Raw genomic sequence first — 27818 nt, 5'->3', positions numbered from 1 at the left:
CCAAATCGCACTGTGCCATTTTTTTTAATATAAGAGGGACAAAGTATATTTTGATTCTGTTTTGGTAAGTATATGTGACACACACTAAAACTTCTTTTAATGTAACCTAATACTTAAATTTTACACAAATTTTCTCATGGCTCCTAGTCTTTATATGGAAAGGTGATATGAATATGAATACTGAAATAATTTTGGACTACTAAATTTCATGCAAGCTTATAAAAATTAATTCTTTTTAAATCACTGATTGGCATTTTAGAGAATCAAAATATAATGATACTGGAAAATACACAATGAATAAGACATATTCTGATTTACTGAAATTTACATGGTCTTATTTTGAGGTTGGAGAGATACAACTCTAAATGCTTTTTTTCAAATTAGAATATATATGCTTATTATGAATTATGTTTAATATAATTTAATTCAATTTTATTGATAGTATGAGAATAATTTCCTTGTTTTTTAATGACCACAGGGTTCTATTTATTTAGTACATTATTCTTTACAATATACTAAATTTACCAAAACTGGAAAAAATTTAAATAATGCCAACCAGTCAGCAAATAACATCCCTTTCTTTGTGTGTGAGTCAATTCTCCTTGCCTTTGCTTTTTTACTCTTTTCTCTGAAATCACATTTATTCTGGATTCTCAGTGTTACATGAAGTTTGACATCGTAAAACACTCTCATTTTGTAGTTCTATAATCCCTTTGGTTATGTGTTAAAGGTTTTAATTACAAAGTACAAATAAACCTTAGGAGGGAAACTACACTTTTCCCAGACACAGTTAATATTTTTGAAGAACTGAAAATAAGCTTGAGTTTCTATTTGCAAAGAAAGATTTATCTATTCAGATTTATTTTTATTTAATTTGTATCATGTGTGAAATGTTTTGATAGACAGAAGGGTACAAATCATGCAGTGGTGGTGGTGGTGGTGGTTTAGTCGCTAAGCCGTGTCTGCCTCTTGTGATCCCATGGTCTGTAGCCCGCCAGGCTCCTCTGTCCATGGGATTCTCCAGGCAAGAATACTGGAGTGGGCTGCCATTGCCTTCTCCACAAATCACTCACATGGCCCTTCTTAATTAATTGTCAGGATTGTTAGCACCAACAATTAAAAGAAAGTAAAGGAACAGTTTGGATTGGCTTCAGAAGGTGGTGTAGATCAGTGAATTTAGTATCAAGAATGCATACTTGATGATGAAAGTCAAAGCCAGGTATAGAGACAGCAGAGAGAAGCAATAGATGCCAAAGACAAAGGCAAGGACCTTTACCAATAGCCAACTAGACACAAAAAATGTTAAAAACTAAAAGAAATAAAAAGGCAAAGCTTGTCAGAAAAAAGATGCAAGGTCACAGCAACCAGGGAACTGAGGCAACAATTTAAAACAATTCAGTTTCTAATACAATGCAAAGCTTTACTGACAGAGACATGGGGTAAACTAGATTCACGCTGCATCTCTCCACTGGTCTATCAGTCCTGTGATGCAGCTGTACTACAAGGGCAAATACAGTACCTGCCACTTAACGGGCCCTCAACAAACATTTATTGGATGGAAAAATAAAGGAGTACATACATGAAAAGGCAGAATTGCAATTCCAAACTGTACTGTAAGTTTTCTGCATACCTTTATATTATCTTTCTGATATTTTTGTTTAAAATTTGTCATTACATGTTGACAATCTCTTTGCTGGTGGTATAGAGATGGGAATAAAACTACTGAATATCCTAGATCAGATTAACTGTGTTAGTTTAAATAAGCCTATATATTTTTCAATTTAGGACTAAACATATGTTCCTCAAAGAGGTGGCATATGCAGAATTTCTAAGGCATGAGTATGTGTGTGCAGCACTGGAGAAAGTATGAGACTACTAAGACTACCCGAGACACAGAAAAGGTGCTATATTATCATTAACGATAGCATGCATTTTTGCAACAAAATGCTTTTGCACATGCATGTAGAACACAGCTCTTGGTTACATTCATAACTGAAGTCTAATACAGTGAAATATTGGCAGTATATATGGTAAATCCATAGCATTCCTCAGGCAGCAGCTAAAAGCCAAATCCTAAAAGTAAGAGACCAGTACATTTGTTTACGGTAGGAGTTATCATCTAGGCACAAGCTTTATTTTACTGAATGTATGTCATTTGAGATTATTGTTTTTTTTTGTTGTTGTTGTTTTAACAGCAATTGTATTAATATTCCATGTAACCATACAGTTATATAGATTCCCTTTGGCTACACAGTAATGGCTGTTTTTGTGATGACTTTCATGCTGTTAAGTAAACCATTAGTACTTGACTTGGCCACTATATAGCAACTTAATAATGACAAACAAAACAAACTGGCAAATCAGCATAGTATCACACTGCCTGCACTATTAATTTTCTTTCCATTCTTTGTATTCATTTACACATCAGTTCAATGCAGTGAAAACTCTGATAACATTTTTAGATCCTGTAGACATGTTTTATTTTACAATTAATATATGAAAATGGGAATGGTCACCAGCCTTACAAGTACATATTTGCTAAGCTGATAGCTAAATGCAGACCCAACAGCATATGCCTCGGTCTTTTAAGCTTGTCTGATCCAATTATCTCAGTTCAGTCAGAAAACGGGACTATTAAAGCTAAATCAGAAGTTCAGAGCTGACACAGGCCCATTATATGTTGATTCTGTTGATGGCCATGAACTCTGCACCACTCTGCCCAGTGTTTCCCAAGGAGTATATATATGCTGATCCCAGGGCAAATGAGCAGTGTTGGGTAGATGGCCGAGAAGCCTGCAATGCTGTCCCCTTCCGGACAATACAATGCAAAACACAGGCCCCCTTAACAGCATCAGTAACCAGTCTTCTATAAGGGAACAAATAATAGGCTAAAACCATTTCTGATAGATATTTGTAAGTATGAATATATTTTTACACTTTTCCCTAGAGGACTGTCTACAAGACAAATACTACATTGACTTTAAAAATTATCCATAATTGGTGAGACATTGTTATTATTTGTCGTTCTTTTTTTTTTTCTCCAAAGAATGGTATATGAAAAACACCAGTTGAAAACTAGGCCTCTTCATGATTTTCTCCTCTGCTTTGGAATCTACTAACAAAGAATAAACTTAGCACATTATTGGAAGCAGTGGTGCAAACCATCTACAAGGGCACCACCTGGCAACCCAGCCTGACTCCCCCCAGCAGCACCTGCGTTTCTGTGTCTGGGGGGCTTTAATACCTGAGGTCCACCAGTGTGGGCAAGTAATGCCTTCTCCAGGAAACAGCACTCAACGAGTGACTGATAAAAGCAGGTGTAGAGCTTAGGTCCCCTCACCACTTGGACAGGAAAATCACTGGGTGTGTTCTGCACTGGTTCCCAGAGACCCCCAAGCAGTATTAGGCTTCAGGACCCACAACGCTCACTGCTGGGATAAAGCATCTTTTTTTGACCGCCGTCCCCTCCTGAACTCAATTTCCCACCCCCCTCCCGCGTTTCCTTCACCTCCCTATGAACTACTTTCAACTCAGTTGTTGTCTTGGGGTCTGTTTTGGGATGAATCCAAACTAAGACTGGAGTGTTTTCAACTTTGAGAAGTGCTTATACATCTACTGTCATATTGTACCTCACAAATACAAGGTAAGAAGAGCAGTATTAGACTCATTTTATATAAGAAAAGAGTCACCAAGTAACTTCCCCCCAAGGACACAGCTGGTAAGAGGCAGAATTTGGGAAGAAACCAACCCTGTTTCCTTTCCTTCTGTTTCTCTTCGCTGGACACTTCAGGACAAAGACATAAAAATGACTCTGTGGGCCTGAGAGTCATTTTTACTCTCTTATGTAAGCACCTCTTTTTAAGCATAGACAAAATGTCCAAGGTTAAACCATGTTTATTTACTAAGACAGATTAAAGGAAACAACTGTAGCCTAAACACTGACATATAAGTCATACTTAGTGACGGAATTCAATATACACAGCCATCCCAAACATTCGGTTAGTGTGATCCTATGCACTCATGGGTTACTTCGATTTCTAAAAAAATAATATTTTAAAGAAAGTCATCTTTTAGGTATAAATGCTATATGGGATGGTTTTCTGGGATGCAAAATAAGGACAAAATTATATTTAAGGTTCTCACAGCTCTGAAACAGGGCTTCTCCTCAATGCTGACCTTCGGGCCAGGTGCTTCCTCCTTGAGAGCCATAGGCGCTGCACTGCGGGAGGCTGCGCGCCATGCCCGGCCTTGAACACTAGGTGCCAGTAGAGAGCACATGCCCCCACCTTGTGACAACCAAAAGGAATCCAGAAATTACCAAGGGTCCCGAGGCAGGGGGTGGGGGTGGGAATTCATCCCCTGTGGTATGATGCATAGTTCCACAGCCCAAACATCCCCCGACTATTTCACCAGACAGCTATAAGGGCAGTAGAGTTTAATGTGGCGTCAGAACAGAAACCATTTAAACCTACGTTGAAATTTTACAAATGAGGAAAAGTTGAAGTCCTGGTAATATTCATCTAACGTTATAGGGTTCCAAAGTTATTAAAAACAAACAAAAAATACTTTATAACTTTGTGGAAGTGAAAGAAGTAACAATAGGCATGAAGCTAATCCTTCTGAAACATTACTTAATGCTGTTTCATAGAAAGAACCATTGTTTTTCATGTTTGGGACCAACAATGGAATCTGTTATCATTTAGCTTGTCTTTCCCAGGCTTCCATAGTGACTCAGATGGTAAAGAATCTGCCTGCAATGCCGGAGACCTGTGTTTGATCCCTGGGTTGGGAAGATCTCCTGGAGAAGGAAATGGCAACCCACTCCAGTATTCTTGCCTGGAGAATCCATGAAGAGAGGAGCCTGGTGGGCTACAGTCCATGGGGTCACAAAGAATCAGACACGACTGAGCGACCATCACTCATCCCACTAATAGCTCTATACAATCCTGATAGCATGAGGAAGAACAACAGACCTCTGGTAAGATGAGATATAGGACATGTGAAGTAAAATAGATGTAAGCATACTGATGGAAACTTAAAAGACAACTCTGAGGAAATTCAGAAGCACAAAGAAACTATATGTCAATGTCCATTTCAATAAATTCAATGTTAGTATTATATGAATAATAATAGTTAACAATCTCCTGTGCTTTGGGATGATTTGGGCTTAGTTAGCTTTACTTTGTAATTCTGCTTCTAGCTTTGCATTTTGATGAATCTCTATCAGTATTTAACAAGAAAGAAGGCAGATATATATCAGGCCATCATATTAACCCTGAAACTCTCTCTTTACTTCTGTTTCACTGTCATCTTTATGGTATCATCTCAGGAACGCTGTTGTTCAGTTGCTCAATCGTGTCTGACTCTTTGAGACCCCACGAACTGCAGCATGCCAGGCTTCCCTGTCTTCACAATCTCCCAGAGTTTGCTCAAACTCATGTCCATTGAATTGGTGATACTATCCAACTATCTCATCCACTGTTGTCCCCTTCTCCTCCCGCCTTCAATCTTTCCCAGCATCACAGTCTTTTCCAAAGAGCTGGGTCTTCGCATCAGGTGGCCAAAGTATTGGAGTTTCAGCTTCAGCATCAGTCCTTCCAGTGAATATTCAGGGTTGATTTCCTTTAGGACTGACTGGTTTGATCTCCTTGGTGTCCAAGGGACTCTCAAAAGTCTTCTTTAGCACCACAGTTCAAAAGCATCAATTCTTTGGCGCTCAGCCTTTTTTATTGTCCAGCTCTCATATCCATACATGACTACTGGAAAAACCATACCCTTGATTATACCAAACTTTGTGGGCAAAGTAATGTCTCTATTTTTTAATATACTGCCTAGGTTTGTCATAGTTTTTCTGCCAAGGAGCAGGAATCTTTTAATTTCATGGCTGCAGTCACCAACAGTGATTTTGGAGCTGAAGAAAATAAACTCTGTCCCTGTTTCCACATCTATGTGTGATGAAGTGATGGGACCAGATGCCATTATCTTTGTTTTTGAATTATGAGTTTTAAAGCCTCATTTTTCATTCTCCTCTTTAACCTTCATCAAGAGGCTATTTAATTTCTCTTCACGTGCTGCCATAGATCAGATCAGATCAGTCGCTCAGTCGTGTCTGACTCGTTGTGACCCCATGAATCACAGCATGCCAGGCCTCCCTGTCCATCACCAACTCCCGGAGTTCACTGAGACTCACGTCCATCGAGTCAGTGATGCCATCCAGCCATCTCATCCTCTGTCGTCCCCTTCTCCTCTTGCCCCCAATCCCTCCCAGCATCAAAGTCTTTTCCAATGAGTCAACTCTTCGCATGAGGTGGTCAAAGTACTGCAGTTTCAGCTTGAGCATCATTCCTTCCAAAGAAATCCCAGGGCTGATCTCCTTCAGAATGGACTGGTTGGATCTCCTTGCAGTCCAAGGGACTCTCAAGAGTCCTCTCCAACACCACAGTTCAAAAGCATCAGTTCTTCAGCACTCAGCCTTCTTCACAGTCCAACTCTCACATCCATACATGACCACTGGAAAAGCCATAGCCCTGACTAGACAACCTTTGTCGGCAAAGTAATGTCTCTGCTTTTCAATATGCTATTTAGGTTGGTCATAACTTTCCTTCCAAGGAGTAAGCGTCTTTTAATTTCATGGCTGCAGTCACCATCTGCAGTGATTTTGGAGCCCAGAAAAATAAAGTCTGACACTGTTTCCACTGTTTCCCCATCTATTTCCCATGAAGTGATGGGACCAGATGCCATGATCTTCATTTTCTGAATGTTGAGCTTTAAGCCAACTTTTTCACTCTCCACTTTCACTTTCATCAAGAGGCTTTTTAGTTCCTCTTCACTTTCTGCCCTAAGGGTGGTGTCATCTGCGTATCTGAGGTTATTGATATTTCTCCTGGCAATCTTGATTCCAGCTTGTGCTTCTTCCTGTCCAGCGTTTCTCATGATGTACTCTGCATAGAAGTTAAATAAACAGGGTGACAATATACATCCTTGACGTACTCCTTTTCCTATTTGGAACCAGTCTGTTGTTCCATGTCCAGTTCTAACTGTTGCTTCCTGACCTGCATACAGGTTTCTCAAGAGGCAGGTCAGGTGGTCTGGTATTCCCATCTCTTTCAGAATTTTCCACAGTTTACTGTGATCCACACAGTCAAAGGCTTTGGCCTAGTCAATAAAACAGAAATAGATGCTTTTCTGGAACTCTCTTGCTTTTTCCATGATCCAGCGGATGTTGGCAATTTGATCTCTGGTTCCTCTGCCTTTTCTAAAACCAGCTTGAACATCAGGAAGTTCACAGTTCACATATTGCTGAAGCCTGGCTTGGAGAATTTGAGCATGACTTTACTAGCATGTGAGATGAGTGCAATTGTGTGGCAGTTTGAGCATTCTTTGGCATTGCCTTTGGGATTGGAATGAAAACTGACCTTTTCCAGTCCTGTGGCCACTGCTGACTTTTCCAAATTTGCTAGCATATTGACTGCAGCACTTTCACAGCATCATCTTTCAGGATTTGGAATAGCTCAACTGGAATTCTATCACCTCCACTAGCTTTGTTCGTAGTGATGCTTTCTAAGGCCCACTTGACTTCACATTCCAGGATGTCTGGCTCTAGGTCAGTGATCACACCATCGTAATTATCTGGATTGTGAAGATCTTTTTTGTACAGTTCTTCTGTGTATTCTTGCCACCTCTTCTTAATATCTTCTGCTTCTATTAGATCCATACCATTTCTGTCCTTTATCGAGCCCATCTTTGCATGAAATGTTCCTTTGGTATCTCTGATAAGGGTGGTGTCATCTACATATCTGAGGTTACTGATATTTATCCTGGCAATCTTGATTCCAGCTTGTGCTTCTTCCGGTCCAGCGTTTCACATGATGTCCTCTGTATATAAATTAAATAAGCAGGGTGACAATATACAACCTTGACGTACTCCTTTAACAGTTTTGATCCAGTCCATTGTTTCATGTTTGGATCTAACTATTGCTTCTTGACCTGCATATAGGTTTCACAAGAGACAGGTAAGGTGGTCTCAGGAATGTACATAGACCCATTCTCTGTGTTAAACTGTGTGTATGTGCGTAGGTTTTGTATGGTATTTATATGGTATTTAATTGATGCAAGAACAGGCCATTCAGTTCTCAGTGGCCTTTCAATCTCTCTGCTTATAGTATGAATGACAAGCCTGGCATTGAATGTTCTGCATCTCCTATTTCTCATAACTTTACAGTTTGTTTCAACAGCATTCTCTTTAATCTATTACCTATAAGAAGACAGTTTGCTTAAATACGTGCTTTCTCTCTCTTTGACATGAAAACTACAAAGAGGTAGCATTTATTGATACCTATTTTTTAAATAATACTCTAGATTTTCATAATGAGAACTTATTAATAATTTTAAGATCAGAAACTTCAAATGCAAAAGCTGAAAGAAAAAGTCAAAATTCATATTTCAAAGAATAATGAGAGGAATCAGATAATAGAGAAAAACAGTATCTTTAAACCTCTAGGGTATTATTAGGCATTAAGTCGCTCGCTCATTCATGTCCAACTCTTTGCGACCCTGTGGCCCGTAGCCCACCAGACTCCTCTGTCCATGGGATTCTCCAGGCAAGAATACTGGAGTGGGTTGCCACTTGCTTCTCCAAGGGATCTTCTGGACCCAGGGATCTTCCCGACCCAGTTCTCCCGCATTGTAAGCAGACGCTTTAACCTCTGAGCCTCCAGGTCATTTTATTTAAAAGGATTATGTTTGTCAAGGTTATGGAGCTTTCATGAAATTTCACCCTTATTTATATTAGTCCATCTCCATGCAGAAAATAGTAGGTACCAATTTGAATTCATAGACTGCTCAGGGCCCTAAGACTTCCTGGAATTTCTGTCAAAAATTTAAAATAGATTTTAGCATCAAGGAACAAATGCTAACCCACTACTATTAATAATATTTATGTCTAAACTTTATAAATATGTATTTAAAAATATTTACTGTAATTATTATCAACTTAAGTCTCCGAATGACTCTCAATCACATTATGAGATCTACCATTTTAATTCTGGCTTCTATTACTTAGACTATTATTTTTCCTCATTTGTAAAATATCTGCTCTCTGATCTCACAGCATTATGCCTAAAAGGTATCAAACTAGATATAAAAAGCCAAAACCCATTAAAAACTCCCACAGGAAAAACAGCATATTTTAAAAGTCCAGCATGAAAGAACTCACCATCATTCAGAATTCTATTTAGAAACCAACTTAAGAAAAAGGGGGAAAAAAATCCCCCAACTATTTCTAGAAACCATAGAGACATTCTGAATATAATTTTAAAGTATTAACAAAGTTAATTCACTTTAACATTGAAATAATTCTTTATAAACAATTTAATACAGTTTCTCAAACCATCTAAGACAAATAGTTGAAGCAAAACATTTTAAAAACTAATTCAGGAAAAATGAACAAAAATTAGAATTCAATTAGTTGTTATTTATGTGTAGTACCTGCCTAAAAATAAATCTTTAAAATATAAATGGTTATTCAATTATGTTACAAGTATGAAAAACAATAAAAATACTGTTTCATATACCTTACTCCACTAAATGTGCACTGGTCATCAACAATTAATGCCAAATTACAAAATTCCTATATAAATATTCATAAGATACTCATTCTGTCATTTTATTCCATACCACTGAAAGAAATAAATAGCCTAATTATAGTTATTCTCAAAAACGCAAATACTACATGGTAATTTCCTTTCAGAAATATAGGTTAAAATATGAAGAAATTACCAAAGAAGGAGAGTGCTAATTTTCAAGTTGTATCTTAAAATTTAAGCACATCTATCATAATAAACTGTGGAAAATTCTGAAAGAGATGGAATACCAGACCACCTGACCTGCCTCTTGAGAAACCTATATGCACGTCAGGAAGCAACAGTTAGAACTGGACATGGAACAACAGACTGGTTCCAAATAGGAAAAGGAGTACGTCAAGGATGTATATTGTCACCCTGCCTATTTAACTTCTATGCAGAGTACATCATGAGAAACACTGGACTGGAAGAAACACAAGCTGGAATCAAGATTGCCAGGAGAAATATCAGTAACCTCAGATATGCAGATGACACCACCCTTAGGGCAGAAAGTGAAGAGGAACTAAAAAGTCTCTTGATGAAAGTGAAAGAAGAGAGTGAAAAAGTTGGCTTAAAGCTCAACATTCAGAAAATGAAGATCATGGCATCTGGTCTCATCACTTCATGGGAAATAGATGGGGAAACAGTGGAAACAGTGTCAGACTTTATTTTTGGGGGCTCCAAAATCACTGCAGATGGTGACTGCAGCCATGAAATTAAAAGATGCTTGCTCCTTGGAAGGAAAGTTATGACCAACCTAGATAGCATATTGAAAAGCAGAGACATTACTTTGCCAACAAAGGTCCGTCTAGTCAAGGCTATGGTTTTTCCAGTGGTCATGTATGGATGTGAGAGTTGGACTATGAAGAAAGCTGAGCGCCGAAGAATTGATGCATTTGAACTGTGGTGTTGAAGAAGATTCTTGAGAGTTCCTTGGACTGCGAGGAGATCCAACCAGTCCATTCTGAAGGAGATCAGCCCTGGGATTTCTTTGGAAGGAATGATGCTAAAGCTGAAACTCCAGTACTCTGGCCACCTCATGCAAAGAGTTGACTCATTGGAAAAGACTCTGATGCTGGGAGGGATTGGGGGCAGGAGGAGAAGGGGATGAAGGAGGATGAGATGGCTGGATGGCATCACCGACTCGATGGACGTGAGTTTGAGTGAACTCCGGGAGTTGGTGATGGACAGGGAGGCCTGGCATGCTGCGATTCATGGGGTCGCAAAGAGTAGGACAGGACTGAGGGACTGAACTGAAGTATTATTAAAAAAAAAACCTATTCACTATTATTATTCTAATGGACAAGCATTGTTTAAAGTATAATTCTTTGCCAGTAACCACTTGATGTTATAAAGCAAAGTTAATCTTCTATTTTGTTCAGTAACAGGAAAACACATTATTATGCAGATCAATAAAACTTAAACCACAGTTTTTTGTTTCAGTATACGTTGACATTAAGCATACAAGAATGCAGGAAGGGATGTTTTTCTAAAATATGTTAAAATTTAAAACAAGTAGAGAGCTATATACCAAGGGACAACTTTAACCTGCCCCTTTAAACCTGCCTTTGTCTGCACTGATTAGTAATTAACATCTCACATCAGTCTAAAACTGGATCCACGTCTCTGGCCAAGAGCACATTCAAGCAATTGATTTTGTACCAAGAAGCCTCCTATATTTCCAAGACTTTCATGATTTTTTTCCCCTTCAATCCTAATACTTTATTCAAATATAAGAAAAAATATATTTTTTAAAACAGAAGAGGGTGGAGAGTTTGGGACGAAATTCATCTTTTTGAATATCTTGGTTATAGGTATAAGTCTCATCATTTCTGTAACTTTTGATAAGGTGCTGAAAAGATAAGGTCCTGAAAAGCTAAAATATACACATTAAAAGTTATATGCACTTTCAATGTATGTATTTTTCATTAACATACGAAGGTAAAGTGTTCCTCTGGGCCATCACAGGACCTCTACCTACTGGCCATGCCATTGTCTACCTACAAAACAGTAATACAACAATGTGGAACAGGATAAAAAATTGTCTACATCAATAGAGAAGATTTCTTTCTGATCTAATCTGAACCTTAAATAAATGTTCCTATCATGTTAAGGTTACTAACTGGTTTATGCTAAATTAACAGGGACATGTTGATCCTATTACTCTTCTGACTAGTGAGAAAAAATAAATTGAAAGAATTAAGATAATCCAGTTTAAGAAAACATCTCCTAGTGTCTTTATAATCTTTTAAGAAAACATTTATTGAGGACCAGCTGTATGTAAGTGTAAAGATGAAAAACAACTTAAAAGAAACTCAATGGTAAGAATTTGACTAATTTAAGTAAGATACATAAAATATTTAAGGATTATGATAAAGGAATGCAGAGATACATAAATGGGATAACTACATGTTTATAAGTAGGTAAAGGAAAAAAGAATTTCTAATGTAATTAAATAAAGCATTTCAGAGGGATGGCAAATTAGGTGGTGGTTGATGATGAGCATGTTTTGATAGAAATTCCGGGCGGGAATGGAAGAACCAAAAGCAGCACATATATAGGGAACAAGGGACAGTACAAATACACTAACATGGAGTTTCTTTCTTTGCAAAGCAGCAGAGTCTCAGGATGCAAATGAAGATTACAATGGGAGTATTAATGGAGAGCTACTTAGGATTTCCCACTTGACTGGAGTTAACTTAGGTCCGCATATATTGATATTTTCACTATAATCAATGTGCTTTAGCATTATGCATCTAATGGCCTAAAGGACTCATTTGTGAAGTCTAGTGCCCAGCATATATTCAGTTAGCAATAGATGGCATCCATGCTGTTGTCGCTGTTAGTGCAAACTTTTTTGGAGCTTACTCCAATAAACTACATGTAAAGGGATTGGAGTTTCATGATTTATCAAAGTAAAGGTTGAAATGGTAAGAAGATGACAATGAGAATGAAGGATGACAGCATATGACACTCTAATATGCCACTTTGGCCTAAGAATTTATTTTAAGCTGAAGGCACTGAGATAAAGCAGAGATGAGATAAAGCAGATACAAGAAAAGTTCTCTGTCTTCTCCCATCTCCCTAAAAGCAGGACCTAAATTTACAAAGGTGTCCCTTCTCCTTTCTCTACCAGGAAGGACAAAGGCTAACCCCTGGAGACAACTTTAGCTCCTTATCAACTGCAAAGTACCTACTAAATTCTATCTGCATAGTAAACTTAATCTTTCTTTTTCCTGGTCACCTCCACATAACTGACTTTCCCTCAGTACTTTTCTTTCTGTCATTAACCAAAGCTGGTACTTAAGCCTGAGGTCTAAGCCACTTCTGAGTGATGGTCTTTTTTTTTTATCCTGAGTATCTTCCATGTATACATGAGGTATACATGTTAACAGATTTGGTTTTCTCTTGTTATTCTATTTTATTACAAAGACCTCAGCCAAAGAGGGGCTCAGAACAGTAGAGGGAAAATTTTCTGAATATCTCCCATGTATACATGAGGTATACATGTTAATAGATTTGGTTTTCTCTTGTTATTCTCTTTTATTACAGGGACCTCAGCCAAAGAGGGAGTCAGAACAGTAGAGGGAAATTGTATTTTCTTCCCCTACACAAGCTAAAACATTTCATGAGGAGGTTATTTTTCAGATATATTAGCCAATAATAAACAATAACAAAAAGCAGTGCTTATTTATTTTTACCTAAGGAATATTATTTTAGAAGAATATTAAGAGGCAGGAATAAAAATGTAAGATTTCCTAAATTTATACTTTTAAGTATCACTGACACCATAGTGATCAAATCTTTGTGTCAGGCCCTTCTCTATGAAATAGGAATATATCAGGGACTGAAACAGATATAAAAAAATCATTTTGTGAAGTGCTTATATCCTACTGGGGTCCTGGCAAAAGAAAGACAAATGTAACACAAAATAAATAAATCATATAGCATGTTTTAAGTGATAAAGGAGAAAAAATTTAAATAGGAAAGGGTGACAGTGAGTATGGATAATTTAGGGGAGGAAAGAGAAAACAACCACATTCTCAAAAAGGACAGTCAGGAAGACTTGAAGAAAAGGGGACAATTTATTGCTTGATAATTACTTCCATTATTTTTTCTGTAAAATCTAATTCTGAAGAGTTGAGATACTGAAATTACTTCTCTAAGTAGTGACAGATTTCGAAAATACATAGTACATCTAACAAAAAGCATATCTGGTTTAGAGTCTAACTCTGACTCTATATCCTAGATACCTATAGAATATATCTGAAAATGGTGGCGACAATATGAGACCAAACTGGTTATTATAATATGTAGTATCAGTGACTGCAACTCTGCTTATCTGCAACCAGCCCTTAAAACCTAATTGAGTCACCAGGGAGAATACAATAAATAAAATGAATTATATCCCTAAATTACAGTTCCACAAAGAAGTTCAAAGAAAGTCACAATCAATTTAGGAAGAAGAAACGAATAACTTGTTAGCTTTCTTTAATATTAAAGATATGTGAAGTACTGTAAGCAATGAAGAATAAACCTCACAAGCTTACATTATACCTTTATAGAGAAATCGTAACATTATTTGCCACAGAATAACAGTATTCCATTCAGAACCGAATTTCAGAAATTAAGACTTTATTACCATTTTATGTGTGATTGTGTGGTGCTATCATTAGATTTTTAAAGATAATCTTATTTTTTATAAATACCTATTGAAATACTTATGTGTAAATGAAATGATATTGGTAAGTTATTTCAAAAGAATCCTACAGCAGGTAAAGAGTACTGGGCAGGAGAATAGATGGAACACGACAGGTTAGGAAGTGGCATTAACCTTGGTGATGAGTACATAAGGGGTATCATTATATTCTTCCCTCAAAAATCTGTATAAAGAAAAAGCTAGAGAAAAGAGGCACATTTTAAAACAGCTAATAATCTTCAGTAACCTCTAATACTAAGCCTCAGAGATGGTATTTTGTAAAGCTGATCTATGGTAACATGTGCCACTGGCCATTTTCGGTGGAAAGGGAAGGCAATAAGACAGTAGCGGTTACTAAAGTCAGCTCTGCTACTGACAGAACTGCACGCCAATTTCACTTTGAATTTTGTGGCAGACTGTTCCTGGCATTCTAATACAATGTTTTCCTGAGTTTTTAATGATCTTCTGAACTAAATTAAATTTACCACTTATTCTCTTCTGAACTAAATTAAATTTACCAATGCTGGGATGCTCGTTAAACTGTTTCTATTTCCTCTTTGGGCATTACATAGTATTGCCATAGCAGTCTACAAAGTTGAAAAAATAATTTATGTGTGTATATTTGGTATGGTAGGTACACTGAATTTTTTTTAATCTATGCCAAAGCAGTCCTCACCGTAAAATATATATGCATATATATATATATATATATATACACACGTGCATGTGTGTATGTACATAGTGGAGGAACATGAGAAAAAATGGAACATAGATTTACAAATAAACTCTTTCTTACTAAATATTAAATTTCTGACTGCCATGTAAACAGGATTCAAGTTCATAATATTGATGCTTAGAACATGCACTTACCACTTGTCCATTGTGTGGGTTTTTATGAGCATATGGTGGTCCACGGATGTGATTCCACATCTGGCCAGAAGTCATAGCAAAGACTATACACTGAAAAGACAGGGTACAGTGTTATACCATGCAAACTAAGAAATGGGGGAACACTGCAATCTTTAAAAAATGGTCATGAAACCACTTTCAAATACCATGTATATCAGCTCATCTGTTAAAAGCATTTTCATTTACTAATTATGGGACCTTTGGTAAGTAACTTATTCTTCTGTTGGCAGATTTGGTATCTATAAAATGGTGATACCAACTATGCTTAAGACATATATTAATAACCAAATTGGGTAACATATATAAAGCATCTGGCATGGTGACTGATAATCTCATATGTCCTAACCAGAGGTAAAGCACAGTTAAAAGCATAGATCAAGCATGATGCTTTTAGATAGAGCCAGGAATAATTCATAGAAACCACATAACTGCTAGATCCAGCAAGAAAGGCTGTATTTGGAAAACTAATCTTAAAAATCTGAGGCATTACAGAGAGGGTAGAGGAGAGAGTATAAACTGGAAGTCAGTCAATCTCTATAACTCAAATGTAAGCATGTTTTGTTTAAATCAGCTATGCTTAAATTTATAAACTTGGGCATCTTTAGACTAAAATGTGTCTTCAGGTTAAAACGCTTCTGAATGTCTCAGAACTTGCCCAGCTCACTGTTTTTGAGCTGCCTGCCTCTGGCAAGTAGCTGAGATGTATCAACAAAGATTCAAGGTCAGAACTAAGCAATGTGACTAGGGATCTAAACATGTTAGATCTGCACAATTTCTAAAGCAGGTAAGAGGATACAAAAGGGAAACAGCAGGATGGGGGAAATTATGGAGAGTTTTTAAATCCAGAAAATAAATCCAGATTCTGTTTCATAACTTCCTGGCAACCACTGCATTTCAGAAGAAAATGAAAATGATATAGCAAGATTATAAAGATTAATATGAATCCTTTCCCTATTGTCTTGATGATAATTCTGAATTTAACACAAACTTCTTAAAAGCCAGATTTGACCTCCAGACTTTGCCTGGATTGAGATATTTCTGAAAGCCAAGATTTTACAGAATACTTGCACTTTAAACTTTGACGGTGCACTAGAACACTAGGCCCAGAGTGACATAGAGAATGATGTACCATCTAAAATATCATAAAAAGTGGGAAATTGTTATATGAGAAAAATAAATTCTATCTCTTGTTTACAGAAGATCATATCAGTGATTTAAAGAATATATGAAAGTTGAATATCCTGTAGATTATAATATAGTAGTGTGAAAGGCAGAGTATATTTTAAAATCCAGGGAAAGATGTACCTAGTGAATAAACATATTTAAAGTATAAGCAAATGACATTTTTGTTTTTAGTAGACACTCTAAAATTCGAGTTCTGAATTTTTTGAGGATCAAACCCTTGTGGTCACTAAATCAGCACTAAAATTATATATATTTCTGGTTTTACTTTTACCCATCTATATTCCTTCTCTTTTACTGCTTCAATTGATATTCCTAACTGTGGTGGAAAAACGCATGATCAAGTCTGTATTTTAGAAGGATGGTACTAGCCACACTGGAGAACAGACTGGGGAAAAGTATAACTTGAGGCACAGACATCAGTTTGGAGGCTGATACACAAAACTGTTTGTGAGACTAGAGTGGCCAATTCCATGCCTTGTTCAGTCACTAAGTCCTGTCCAACTCTTTGCGACCCCATGAACTATAACACAGCACGCTTCCCTGTCTTTTACTATCTCCCAGAGTTAACTCTAATTCAAGTCCATTGTCATGTCATCCTCTGTCATTCCCTTCTCCTCTTGCCTTTAGTCTTTCCCAGCATCAGGGTCTTTTCCAATGAGTCAGTTCTTCCCATAAGGTGGCCAAAGTATTGGAGCTTCAGCATCAGTCCTTCCAATCAGTACTCAGGGTTGATTTCCTAGGATTGACTGGTTTAATCTCCTTGCTGGCCAAGGGACTCTCAAGAGTTTTTCCAGCATCACAGTTCAGAAGCATCAATTCTTTGGCACTCAGCTTTCCTTACGGTCCAACTCTCATATCCATACTGACTACTGGGAAAACCATAGCTTTGATCATATGGACCTTTGTTGGTGAAGTGGTGTCTCTGTTTTTTAGTACACTGTCTAGGTCTGACTCATTGGAAAAGACCCTGATGCTGGGAGAGATTAAGGGCAGGAGGAGAAGGGGACAACAGAGGATGAGATGGCTGGATGGCATCACCGACTCAATGGACATGGGTTTGGGTGGACTCCGGGAGTTGATGATGGACAGGGAAGCCTGGCATGCTGTGGTTCATGGGGTCACAAAGAGTCAGACACAACTGAGCAACTGAATTGAATTGAACTGAACTAGGTTTGTTGGGGCTTTTCTTCCAAGAAGCAGTGTCTTTAAATTTCATGGCTGCACTGACCATTCACAGTGATTTTAGAGCATAGAAAATAAAGTCTTTCACTGTCCTTTTCATCCAAAGTCTGTCCACTTTTCATCTATTTGTCATGAAGTGATGGGACCAGACACCATGATCTTTGTTTTATGAATGTTGAATTTTAAGGAAGCTTTTTCACTCTCCTCTTTCACCTTCATCAAGAGGCTCTTTGGTCCTCTTCGCTTTCTGCCATTAGTGATATCATCTGTATATCTGTTATTGGTATTTCTCCTGCCATCTTGATTCCAGCTTAAGTCATTACTTAAGCACTGTAATGACTGGCATTTTGCATGATGTACTGTGCATATAAGTTAAATATGCAAAGTGACAATACACAGCCTTGACGTACTCCTTTCCCAATTTGGAACCAGTCCGTTGATCCATATCCAGTTCTAATTATTGCTTCTTGTCCATATACAGGCTTCTCAGGAGACAGGTCAGGTGGTTTGGTATCCCCATCTCTTTAAGACTTTTCCACAGTTTGTTGTGATCCACACAAAAGCTTTAGTGTAGTCAATGAAGCAGAGTAGATATTTCTCTGGAATTCCCTTGCTTTCTCTATGATCAAACAAATGCTAGCAATATGATCTCTGGTTCCTCTGCCTTTTCTAAAGCCAGCTTGTACATCTGTAAGTTCTCAGTTCACATAATGCTGAAGTCTAGCATGAAGGATTTTGAGCATTAATTTGCTAGCATGTGAGATGAGTGCAATTGTGTGGTAGTTTGAACATTCTTTGTCATTGCCTTTCTTTGGGATTGGAATGAAAACTGACCTTTCCAGTCCTGTGGCCACTGATGAGTTTTCCAAATTTGCTGGCATATTGAGTGCAGCAATTTAACACCATCATCTTTTAGGATCTGAAATAGCTCAGCTGGAATTCTATCATCACCGCCACTAGCTTTATTCATAGTGATTCTTCCGAAGACCACCTTGACTTCACACCCCAGGATGTCTGGCTCTAGGTTTGTGACCATAGCATTGTAGTTATCCAGGTCATTATGACCGCTTTTGTACAGCTCTTTTGTGTATTCTTGCCACATATTCTTAACCTCTTCTGCTTCTGTTAGGTCCTTGCCATTTCTGTCCTTTATCATGCCCATCTCTACATGAAATGTTCCCTTGGTATCTCCATGGATACCATAGAGAACAGTGGTATCAAGGGAACAATTCCATAGTAATGACAGAATTGAGCAATTTAGATAAACAGAAATATTTAAGAAATGGAATCAACAGACTTCATTGATTGATTGACGTGATAGAAAATAGTAAAAAATTAACCTCTGAGTTGCTGATCTGAAGAACAATGTACAGTCAGTAGTGCCACCCAATGAGATAAAGAATAAGGAAGAAGCTTGTGAGGGTAAAAAGGAACAAGGTTACCCAGATTTGGAGTTGAGCTTTTTTAATTATTTTTTTAACAATAGGTCTTTGTTGGTAATTTATTTTAAATGCAGCAGTGTGTACATGTCAATTCTCAGTTGCCGATCTGTCCCTCCCCACAAGCCCTTCTCCCTGGTGACTGTTTTTTTCAACATCTGTTTCAAAAATAAGTTCATTTGTGTCATTTTTTTAAAGATTCTGCATGTAAGTGATACCATATATTTCTGTTTTCTGATTAGTATGATAATGACAGGTCCATCCATGTTGTAGGCAGTGGCTACATCTACATCTTGTTAATGCCACACCTGCCTAAGATTCCTACGGAGCCAACCTCTTTATATTTGGGTCTATATATGGTTTTCTATGAAGCCTTTCCAGTCTAATTTACTCATTTGACAATTATTCACTGGACAGTAGGAATATAGCAATGAATAAGGTAAAAATAATCCCTACCCTTAGATGAAGATCCTCAGTAAGTGACATGTGCCCTGAGTCATAAAAAATAAGTAGGCATTCCTCCTTCACTCATTCAACATTTATATACCAAGAACCGACTATATATTCAAGAGGGCATCCCTGGTGGCTCAGATGGTAAAGAATATACCTGCAATGCAGAAGACCTGGCTTTGATCCCTAGGTCTGTTTCAGAAGCTGAGAATAAAACAAAGAACAAAAATACAAGGGAGACACTATCTTCATGGAGCTTGCATTCTATAGGGAGAAAATAGTAAAAAAAAAAAAAAAAAATTTAAGTAATTTTATGATGAAAGTGTTAGTCGCTCAGTCTTATCTGACTATTTCCGACCCCATGGACTGTAGCCCGCCAGGCTCCTCTGTTGATGGGATTCTCCAGGCAAGAATACTGGAGTGGGTAGCCATTCCCTTCTCCAGGGGAGTCTTCCTTGACCAAGGGACTGAACCCAAGTCTCCTGCATTGCAGGCAGATTCTTTACCATTTAAGCTACTGTTGCTGCTGCTGCTAAGTCGCTTCAGTCGTGTCCGACTCTGTGCGACCCCAGAGACGGAAGCCCACCAGGCTCCCCCGTCCCTGGGATTCTCCAGGCAAGAACACTGGAGTGGGTTGCCATTTCCTTCTCCAATGCATGAAAGTGAAAGTGAAGTCTCTCAGTCATGTCTGACTCTTAGCGGTCCCATGAACTGCAGCTCACCAGGCTCCTCCATCCATGGGATTTTCCAGGCGAGAGTATTGGAGTGGGGTGTCATTGCCTTCTCCGATTTAAGCTACTAGGGAAATCCAAAATAATTAGAGACAATGAAAACTGAAGAACAGTAGGGAAGGAGAAAAGAAGTCATGAGAGAAGGATTGCAGTACTTATGAGTGGTCAGCAGGGGCCTCTCCAAGACAGTGGAGCTCTCAGCAGACATCTGAAGATGTCTACAAGCCAGCAAAATACTTGGGAAAAGAGGGAAGAGCCAGTGAGCCAGGCTGTGTTGAAGGAGAATACCTGGCGTATTAATAGACAGTAAAGAAGCCCAGAGGACTGAAGGACAGTTGCTGAGGAGAGGAGAAACGGATAAGGTTGGTGAGTAGTGCAAGGCCAGATCCAGAGCCCCTGGGTTGGAAAATTAACCATATGGTGTGTAAAGGTGGAGGCTGGGATACAGTTCAAATGCTATTGCAAGAAGTGGACTGTGAAATAATTAGACCTTAAAGGTGGTAAGTATGGTGAGAAGTTGTTGGAATCTAGATGTATTTTGCAGCAAGAACCAAGAGGATTTTCTGAGATTAGATGTGGGGTATAGGAGGAAAGAAGTGGTGAGAAAAGACTGAGGTTTTTGACTTGAACAACTGAAAAAATAAAGTTGCAGTTAGCTGAGAAATCAAAGGTGTGGGACAATTAGGTTTGGGGACTAAGGTTAGGAGTCTGTTTTGAGACACCTGGTAGGCTTCCAGGTAGAGATGCAAGATGAACAAGTTGGATTTATCAGTCTGGAGTTTACAGGGAGATCTGGCCCCAAGATAAAATTCAGGACTCAATAATAGACAGTATTTCCTGAAGCAAAGCATGGCAACCCACTCCATTTTTCTTAACTAGCTGGAAAATCCCATGGACAGAGAGCCTGGTGGGCTACAGTCCATGGGGTCACAAAGAGTCAGACACAACTGAAGCGACTTAACATACACACAATAGACCGCCTTTAAAGCTGGACACCAATTAAGTAAATATAGATAGAGAGGATGAGCAAGATCCAGAAGACCCTCCAAAGTAGGAAGTGAAGGAGATAACAAATGAATGAGCAAAGATGATTAAGAAGTAGCAGTGAGAGAAGTGTGGCCCCCTGGAACACAAGAAAGTGGTTGTGGACGAAGAGAAAAGGTGTGTAGATACTGACGCAAGACCAGTGATGTGAACTAAACCCAGAACTAATATCTGAATTTATGTCCCTGGAAAATATCTGTGCCCTAGACTACAGCATTTTCAGTGGAACAGTGAGTGAGACAAAAGCCTTATGAGAAAAGAAGGAAACAACGTCGACAACTGTTTCAAAGAGTTTTGCTATAAAAGGGATCATGTAAATAGGACAGTTTCTGGAAGGGAAAACAGCAATATGTCCCTTCAGGATGAATTAAGGAGCTGTGTGCCTTGCTAATTAGAAAGGTTCAGTAATAAAAGAAAAAATAAGGATGACAGAAAAAGACGGCAGACTGTCGGTGCACGGTCACTGAATAGCAAGCAGAGCAGGAAGGAGACCAGTACCCAAGCGGGGGTGTTAGTCTCAGAAAAGAGTAGAAATGGTTCAAGTAACAGAGAACAGACTCCAAGAGGCCATGCATAGAATGCGGGGGTGGAAGGAGATCTAGGTACTTAAACGAGATAAAAACAAACCTTCATTTTCACTGTCTGGTAAGTATGCAGTTGACAGATCACAATAGTTTTAACAGCACCTGTTTCATACTCGAACATTTTCATATTACAACAGTTACAGTGGATATCTCAAAACATTTGTTTATACTCTTAACTACTTCAAATCTGCAGTAGTTACTAGATCCACACTAGGTTTGGTGATTTAATGCATTAATAAGGAAAGGTATAAACTACAGTGTGACAAATGTTACATACACATGAGAAAATGCTCAAATTTTAAAATGAGAAGTTAAAATTAAATAGCAGTAGCTATATTACGTATGCTTTGTTATAGAAGTTTTTAAAAATTCATCTTAATACATGATTTATTCAAGATTCTAAGAAATGGTTCAATAAAACAAAAGCAGGCTTAAACATGGTATACTTGCTTAATCATTTGAAGTAGTGACAGATGTGTTTACAGTATTTATAATTACACACAGAACTGTGGGCACTTCTCACAACATAATAAAATACCAAATAAACTTTGACAGTGCAAAATGGCCTAGAATTATTAAAATTCTTTCTCTAAAATAAGTATAAATGGTATTTCTTATTTTTTTACTTTAATAATGGAAATGTCCAGCACTTTACCACTCTAATTTGGAAATTTAAATTTTTATAATTAAACTACAAGTTTACTCTTGTATCTTATTTACTAAAATAAAAAAGGACAAAAATGGACATGATTTAAAGGGTACAGCTTAATGAATTCTAACATGAATACACCATTATAACTAACACTGAGATCAAGTAGAATATTATTAAAAAACAGTCCACTGGTGCCTTTGCCTAATTATTTACCTCCATTGACCTCTGAAGGGGTAAGAAAATTTTCTTGAAAATGCTGCATCATAGAGTATGTGTATACCAGGCTTTAGTGACTTAACTACCACTTGTATCTTTCTTTAGAACAATGTCTCTCCTGATTCTCTGCCTGGTTTGTTGTTTCGTTTTTTTTTTTTTTTTGTATGCATATTTCACAGTTTGTTTATATATTCCCCTGTTTATGGACACTATATTGTTTCTTTCAGAGAGGTATATTTGTGAATAAAACTTCTATGAATATTCAAAGACAAGCCTTTGTATGTACACACATTTTCATTTCTTTTTGATAAATAACCAGAAGTGAAATTGAAGACACCATTTAACATTTCCACCAGTAATATATGAAGACTCATTTTCCTGCATACCTGTCCTAACCTTAATGTCACCTTTCTTTGAAATTTGAGCATATTTAATAGGCTTCTATGGGTTAACTACTTTGGTTTTAATTTACATGTTCCAAATGACTAAACTTTAAATGTTTCTTGGGACATTTCTATATCTTCTTTTATGAAGTGTCTGTTCAAACCATTAACCCATTTCTCTCTGCCTGTTTTTCAAATTCATTTATTTGTTGTTTTTGCTATTGAGCTGTATGAGTTTTTTTTACCTATTCTGGGTTGATGTTCAGTTGCCCAGTCGTGTCCAACTCTTTGCGACCCCATGGACCACAGTGCGCCAATACCTTATTCTGGGTATTAACCCCTTAACAGATACATGGTTTGCAAATATTTTCTCCCATTCAGATGATCTTTTCGTTTTGTAGATGGTTTCCTTTGCTGTGCAGAAGCTTCTTGGTTTGATGCAGACCCCACTTATTTTTGCTTGTTTTGCGTTGGCATTTTATGTCAAATACAAAAATTTATCACCAAGAACAACGTCAAAAAGCTTACCACCTATGTTTTCTTCTGGGAGTTTTACAGTTTCAGGTCTTGAATTCAAATCTTTTCTCCATTTTGGGTTAACTTTTTGTGTGTGGCTAAGGTAGGGGTCTGGTTTTATTCCTCTGCATGTGGCTGTCCAGTTTCCCAACACCATTTATTGACAAGACTTTCCTTTCCCCAACACCTATTCTTGGCTCCTTTGTCACAAATTAATTGATCACATATGCGTGTTTATTTTTGTTCTGTCTATTCAGCTCCATTGATCTGTATGTCTATTTTGTAAGTCCAGTACCCTTGTATTTTGATTACTACAGTTTTGTAATAAAATTTGAAATCAGGGCGCCTCCAACTTTGCTTTTAAGACTGCTTTGTCTATTCAGCATCTTCTGTGGATCCATACAGACTTTAGGATTGTTTCTTCTATTTCTGCAAAAAGTGCCTCTGTAATTTTGATAGTAATGCACTGAATTTATAGACTGCTTTGGGTAGTATAATATTTGGTAGTAAACATTTTAACAATACTAATGCTTCTAATCTATGTGCAAAGTATAACTTTCCCTTTGCTTGTGTCATTTTCAATTTCTTTCATCAGTGTCTTAGCAGTAAGTTTAACCAAGGAGTTTAAAGACCTGTACACAAGTAACTACTAAGTTATTTCATTCTTTTTGATGACTTGTGAATGAAACTGGTTTTTTAGTTTCACTGACAGTTTGATATTAGTATGTGGAAGTGCCACATTCTTCTGTATACTGATTTTTTTTAATCCTTCAACTTTACTGAATTCATTTATGAATTCTAGGAGTAAGAGTCAGACACAATTGAGCAACTAACACTTTCACCCCTAGAGGAGGAAATGGCCACCCACTCCAGTATTCTTCTCTGGAGAATTCCAGGCCGAGCAGCCTGGTGGGTTGCAAAAAGTCACACAACACTGACCGACTAACACTTTCACTTTCATATACAGTATTATGTTACTTGAACAAGGACAGTTTTACTTCTTCCTTTCTGATTTCGATGTCCTTTTTCTTGCATAACTGCTCTCACTTGGACAGCAAATATGTCAAAAGTGCTGAAAGTGGACATCCTGGCTTTCTTCCTGATCTTACAGGAAAAGCTTTCAGCTTTGTACCACTGAATACCATGTTAGCTGTGGGTTTATCATATAAGGCCTTTCTTATGTTGAGGTATGTTTCCTCTATTGAGAAATTTTTTTTTTCTTTTTTTTTTTTTTAAATTTTATTTTATTTTTAAACTTTACATAACTGTATTAGTTTTGCCAAATATCAAAATGAATCCACCACAGGTATGAATGGAGAACAGAAGCTGGGGGATTACTCCATGTACTGGATATTCACACTGAGGCTTATTTGTAGCTTTATAATAAGCAAAAAACTCAACACAAGCACATTCAAATGCAAAAAAAAAAAAAAAAAAGGTAAGTTCATCTGAGTAACTTTTAAATGTCTGAGTTTATATAGGCCATTACCTCTCCTCATTAAAGAAAATTAAATGCTAAATGTATTAAGAAAAGTATACCCTAATAAGATATTAACTCATTTCATTAAATTGTTGTCATACTCCCGATGTGAACAAAATTATACATTTGGCTATATACAAAAATTACCTATAAACAGACATGAGTGAGTGAGTGAATTTGCTCAGTCATGTCCAACTCTCTGTGACCCCATGGACTGTAGCCTACCAGGCTCCTCTGTCCATGGGATTTTACAGGCAAGAATACTGGAGTGGGTTGCCATTTCCTTCTCCAGGAGATCTTCCCGACCTAGGGATTGAACCCTGGTCTTCTGCATTGTAGGCAGACGCTTTACTGTCTGAGCCACCAGGGAAGTCCATAAATTGACATACCTGTCTTCAAATGGCCAAATGATTCAACTACCTAATGGGAAAAGCTGTTTGTTAGAAGTTACTCCACTGGAAACAAATACTATCAGCAATTATTTGATTCTCACTTATAAATATGCCACAGAGATAATACCTGTATGATATTACAAAGTATTAATGCATAATTTTATTCAAGAAAAATTTGAAAGAAAAAGGAGCTTATTCCACTCTGAAGTCAGAGCTGCCCTGTAGTTCAGAATGCTCACAAAACACACATTTCTACTGATATACCATAATGTATAGATGCCAAAGAAACTTTCATAAATTGTGAAAATTATGTAGTAATAAATATATTAATCTGGAGCTTACATTTTTCATAGAACATAATTAAACCAATATAATGTGTTTGAGACAGAAGAAATATTATGGCATATGAATCATCCTACAATGCAGAGCAATGGTGTTAAAAGGCAGAGAACAGCTTCTATCCTACTGAGATTTACTGTGATAATAAGGCTTGGGTTATTAGATCTTTTTAAATGATATTTTTATCTTTCACAATTTTAATTGTGGATTTTTAGGAGGCTTTTATTTGTGTTTGAAATGGATGCAACTACTCATCACATTCATATTCCTGGTTTGAAATGACAGTCATCTATCAGGAGCATTAGCCTGCCATAGGCGAAGGCAATGGCAACCCACTAGTACTCTTGCCTGGAAATTCCCATGGATGGAGGAATCTGGTAGGCTGCGGTTCATGGGGTTGCAACGATAGCCTGCCACAGGAGAAAGCAATGGCAACCCACTCTAGTACTCTTGCCTGGAAATTCCCATGGATGGAGGAATCTGGTAGGCTGCAGTTCATGGGGTTGCAACAATTCTGACACGATTGAGCGACTTCACTTTTCCGCGTTGGAGAAGGAAATGGCAACCCACTCCAGTGTTCTTGCCTGGAGAATCCCAGGGACGGGGGAGCCTGGTGGGCTGCCGTCTATGGGGTCGCACAGAGTTGGACACAATTGAAGCGCCTTAGCAGCAGCTTGCCATAAAGCTCTGCATTAAGGGCTACAAAACATAACATTTTATACAACCATTCTACTTCAAACTCATCATGAAACAGGTACTCTGTAGGTTTTTTATCATCCTCCATCTTAAGGGGGTGGACGAAGTTCGGAAAGCAGAGTGAAACCAAACCAGAACCAATGCTTTATTTAGCTCCAAAAAGAACCAACAGTACCTATATTTTAACAAGCATTTCCCCCCTAGGAAGCATGAGACCAAGAACAACTTATGACTATTCCTTCACCTATTTTTTTCTTTAAAGCTCAAAACCAGAAAGCTATAATATCTATGTATGTTTCAACATTTGCATATATTACTTCTTCTATGCCAGGAAATTGCAAGCTTAGTCTCTATCCTATACCTTAAAGCACTATGAATAGATTTCTCTCCCCAGCATATACTTGATTCTTAATCCCATGACTCATATACAATAATATGAAATAATAATGAAAAAGAAGAAAAAAATTACCAGCCCTAGAATACAGTCTGCTCAGAACTAAGGACTCAGAGGTACTCTGGCATCTGTTCAAAGGTTAAGACACAACTGCTACTTGTATGTATGCTGCTGCTGCTGCTAAGTCGCTTCAGTCGTGTCCGACTCTGTGCGACCCCAGAGACGGCAGCCCACCAGGCTCCCCCGTCCCTGGGACTCTCCAGGCAAGAACACTGGAGTGGGTTGCCATTTCCTTCTCCAGTGCATCAAAGTGAAAAGTGAAAGTGACGTCGCTCAGTCGTGTCCGACTCTTCACTACCCCATGGACTGCAGCCCACCAGGCTCCTCCATCCATGGGATTTTCCAGGCAAGAGCACTGGAGTGGGGGTGCCATCGCCTTCTCCGACCTGTATGTATAGTCATTCTTTACTATGAAGTGAGCATGTCCATAGAAATTCTCCACCAAACTGTTTTTTCATTCTTTTCCTTGTGCATACAGTTTTTACATTACAAAACTGCTGTGCTGTTGTACAGAGTTCACTACTTTTTTTAAGAACTTCATTTTACTGTGCAAGCCAAGGATTTCAGTAAATCAGATAACAGTATTTTGCCAAGAATTATTTCAAAATATATCATTTCCAAAGAACAACAAGATATTGGTTGTTTTAAATAAACAAATGTCTAGCAATCTGAGTAAATGATTCAATATTTTGGATGGCCTCTTAACTTTGTAAGGATAGCCCAAAAATTGGATTTAAAAGGACTGGAATTGGACAAATCCAGTTTTTCATGTAAAATAGTTTTTCATTAAACAGAATCAAGTTTGGTGGTGGTAATGGTGACAGAAAATGGTAACAGAGATTTAAAT

The 27818-nt window shown here is 37.7% G+C and overlaps 1 protein-coding gene across 9 annotated transcripts in view; it reads right to left on the bottom strand.

The window, feature by feature from the left end:
• TUSC3 (tumor suppressor candidate 3) overlaps positions 1-27818 on the bottom strand; it is a 213681-nt gene that overhangs the window by 72544 nt on the left and 113319 nt on the right. For 6 of the 9 annotated variants that reach the window (XR_008710093.1, XM_055567246.1, XM_055567252.1 and 3 more), the window contains exon 6: positions 15190-15279. Coding sequence is in view for 8 of the 9 variants with exons in the window: in XM_055567246.1 (XP_055423221.1) it covers positions 15190-15279 (90 nt within the window). In the remaining variant the exon portion in view is untranslated. Of the gene's footprint in view, positions 1-100; positions 2074-3876; positions 4038-4143; positions 4287-7982; positions 8869-15189; positions 15280-27818 lie in introns of those variants that run through there. The other 3 variants (XM_055567248.1, XM_055567249.1, XM_055567253.1) reach the window with 3 other exon arrangements.

Source organism: Bubalus kerabau, chromosome 2 (genome assembly GCF_029407905.1).
Source record: "Bubalus kerabau isolate K-KA32 ecotype Philippines breed swamp buffalo chromosome 2, PCC_UOA_SB_1v2, whole genome shotgun sequence".
NCBI lineage: Eukaryota > Metazoa > Chordata > Mammalia > Artiodactyla > Bovidae > Bubalus > Bubalus kerabau.
Note: the sequence above shows the minus strand (reverse complement) of the source record. Positions and strands in the feature narration are given on the sequence as shown.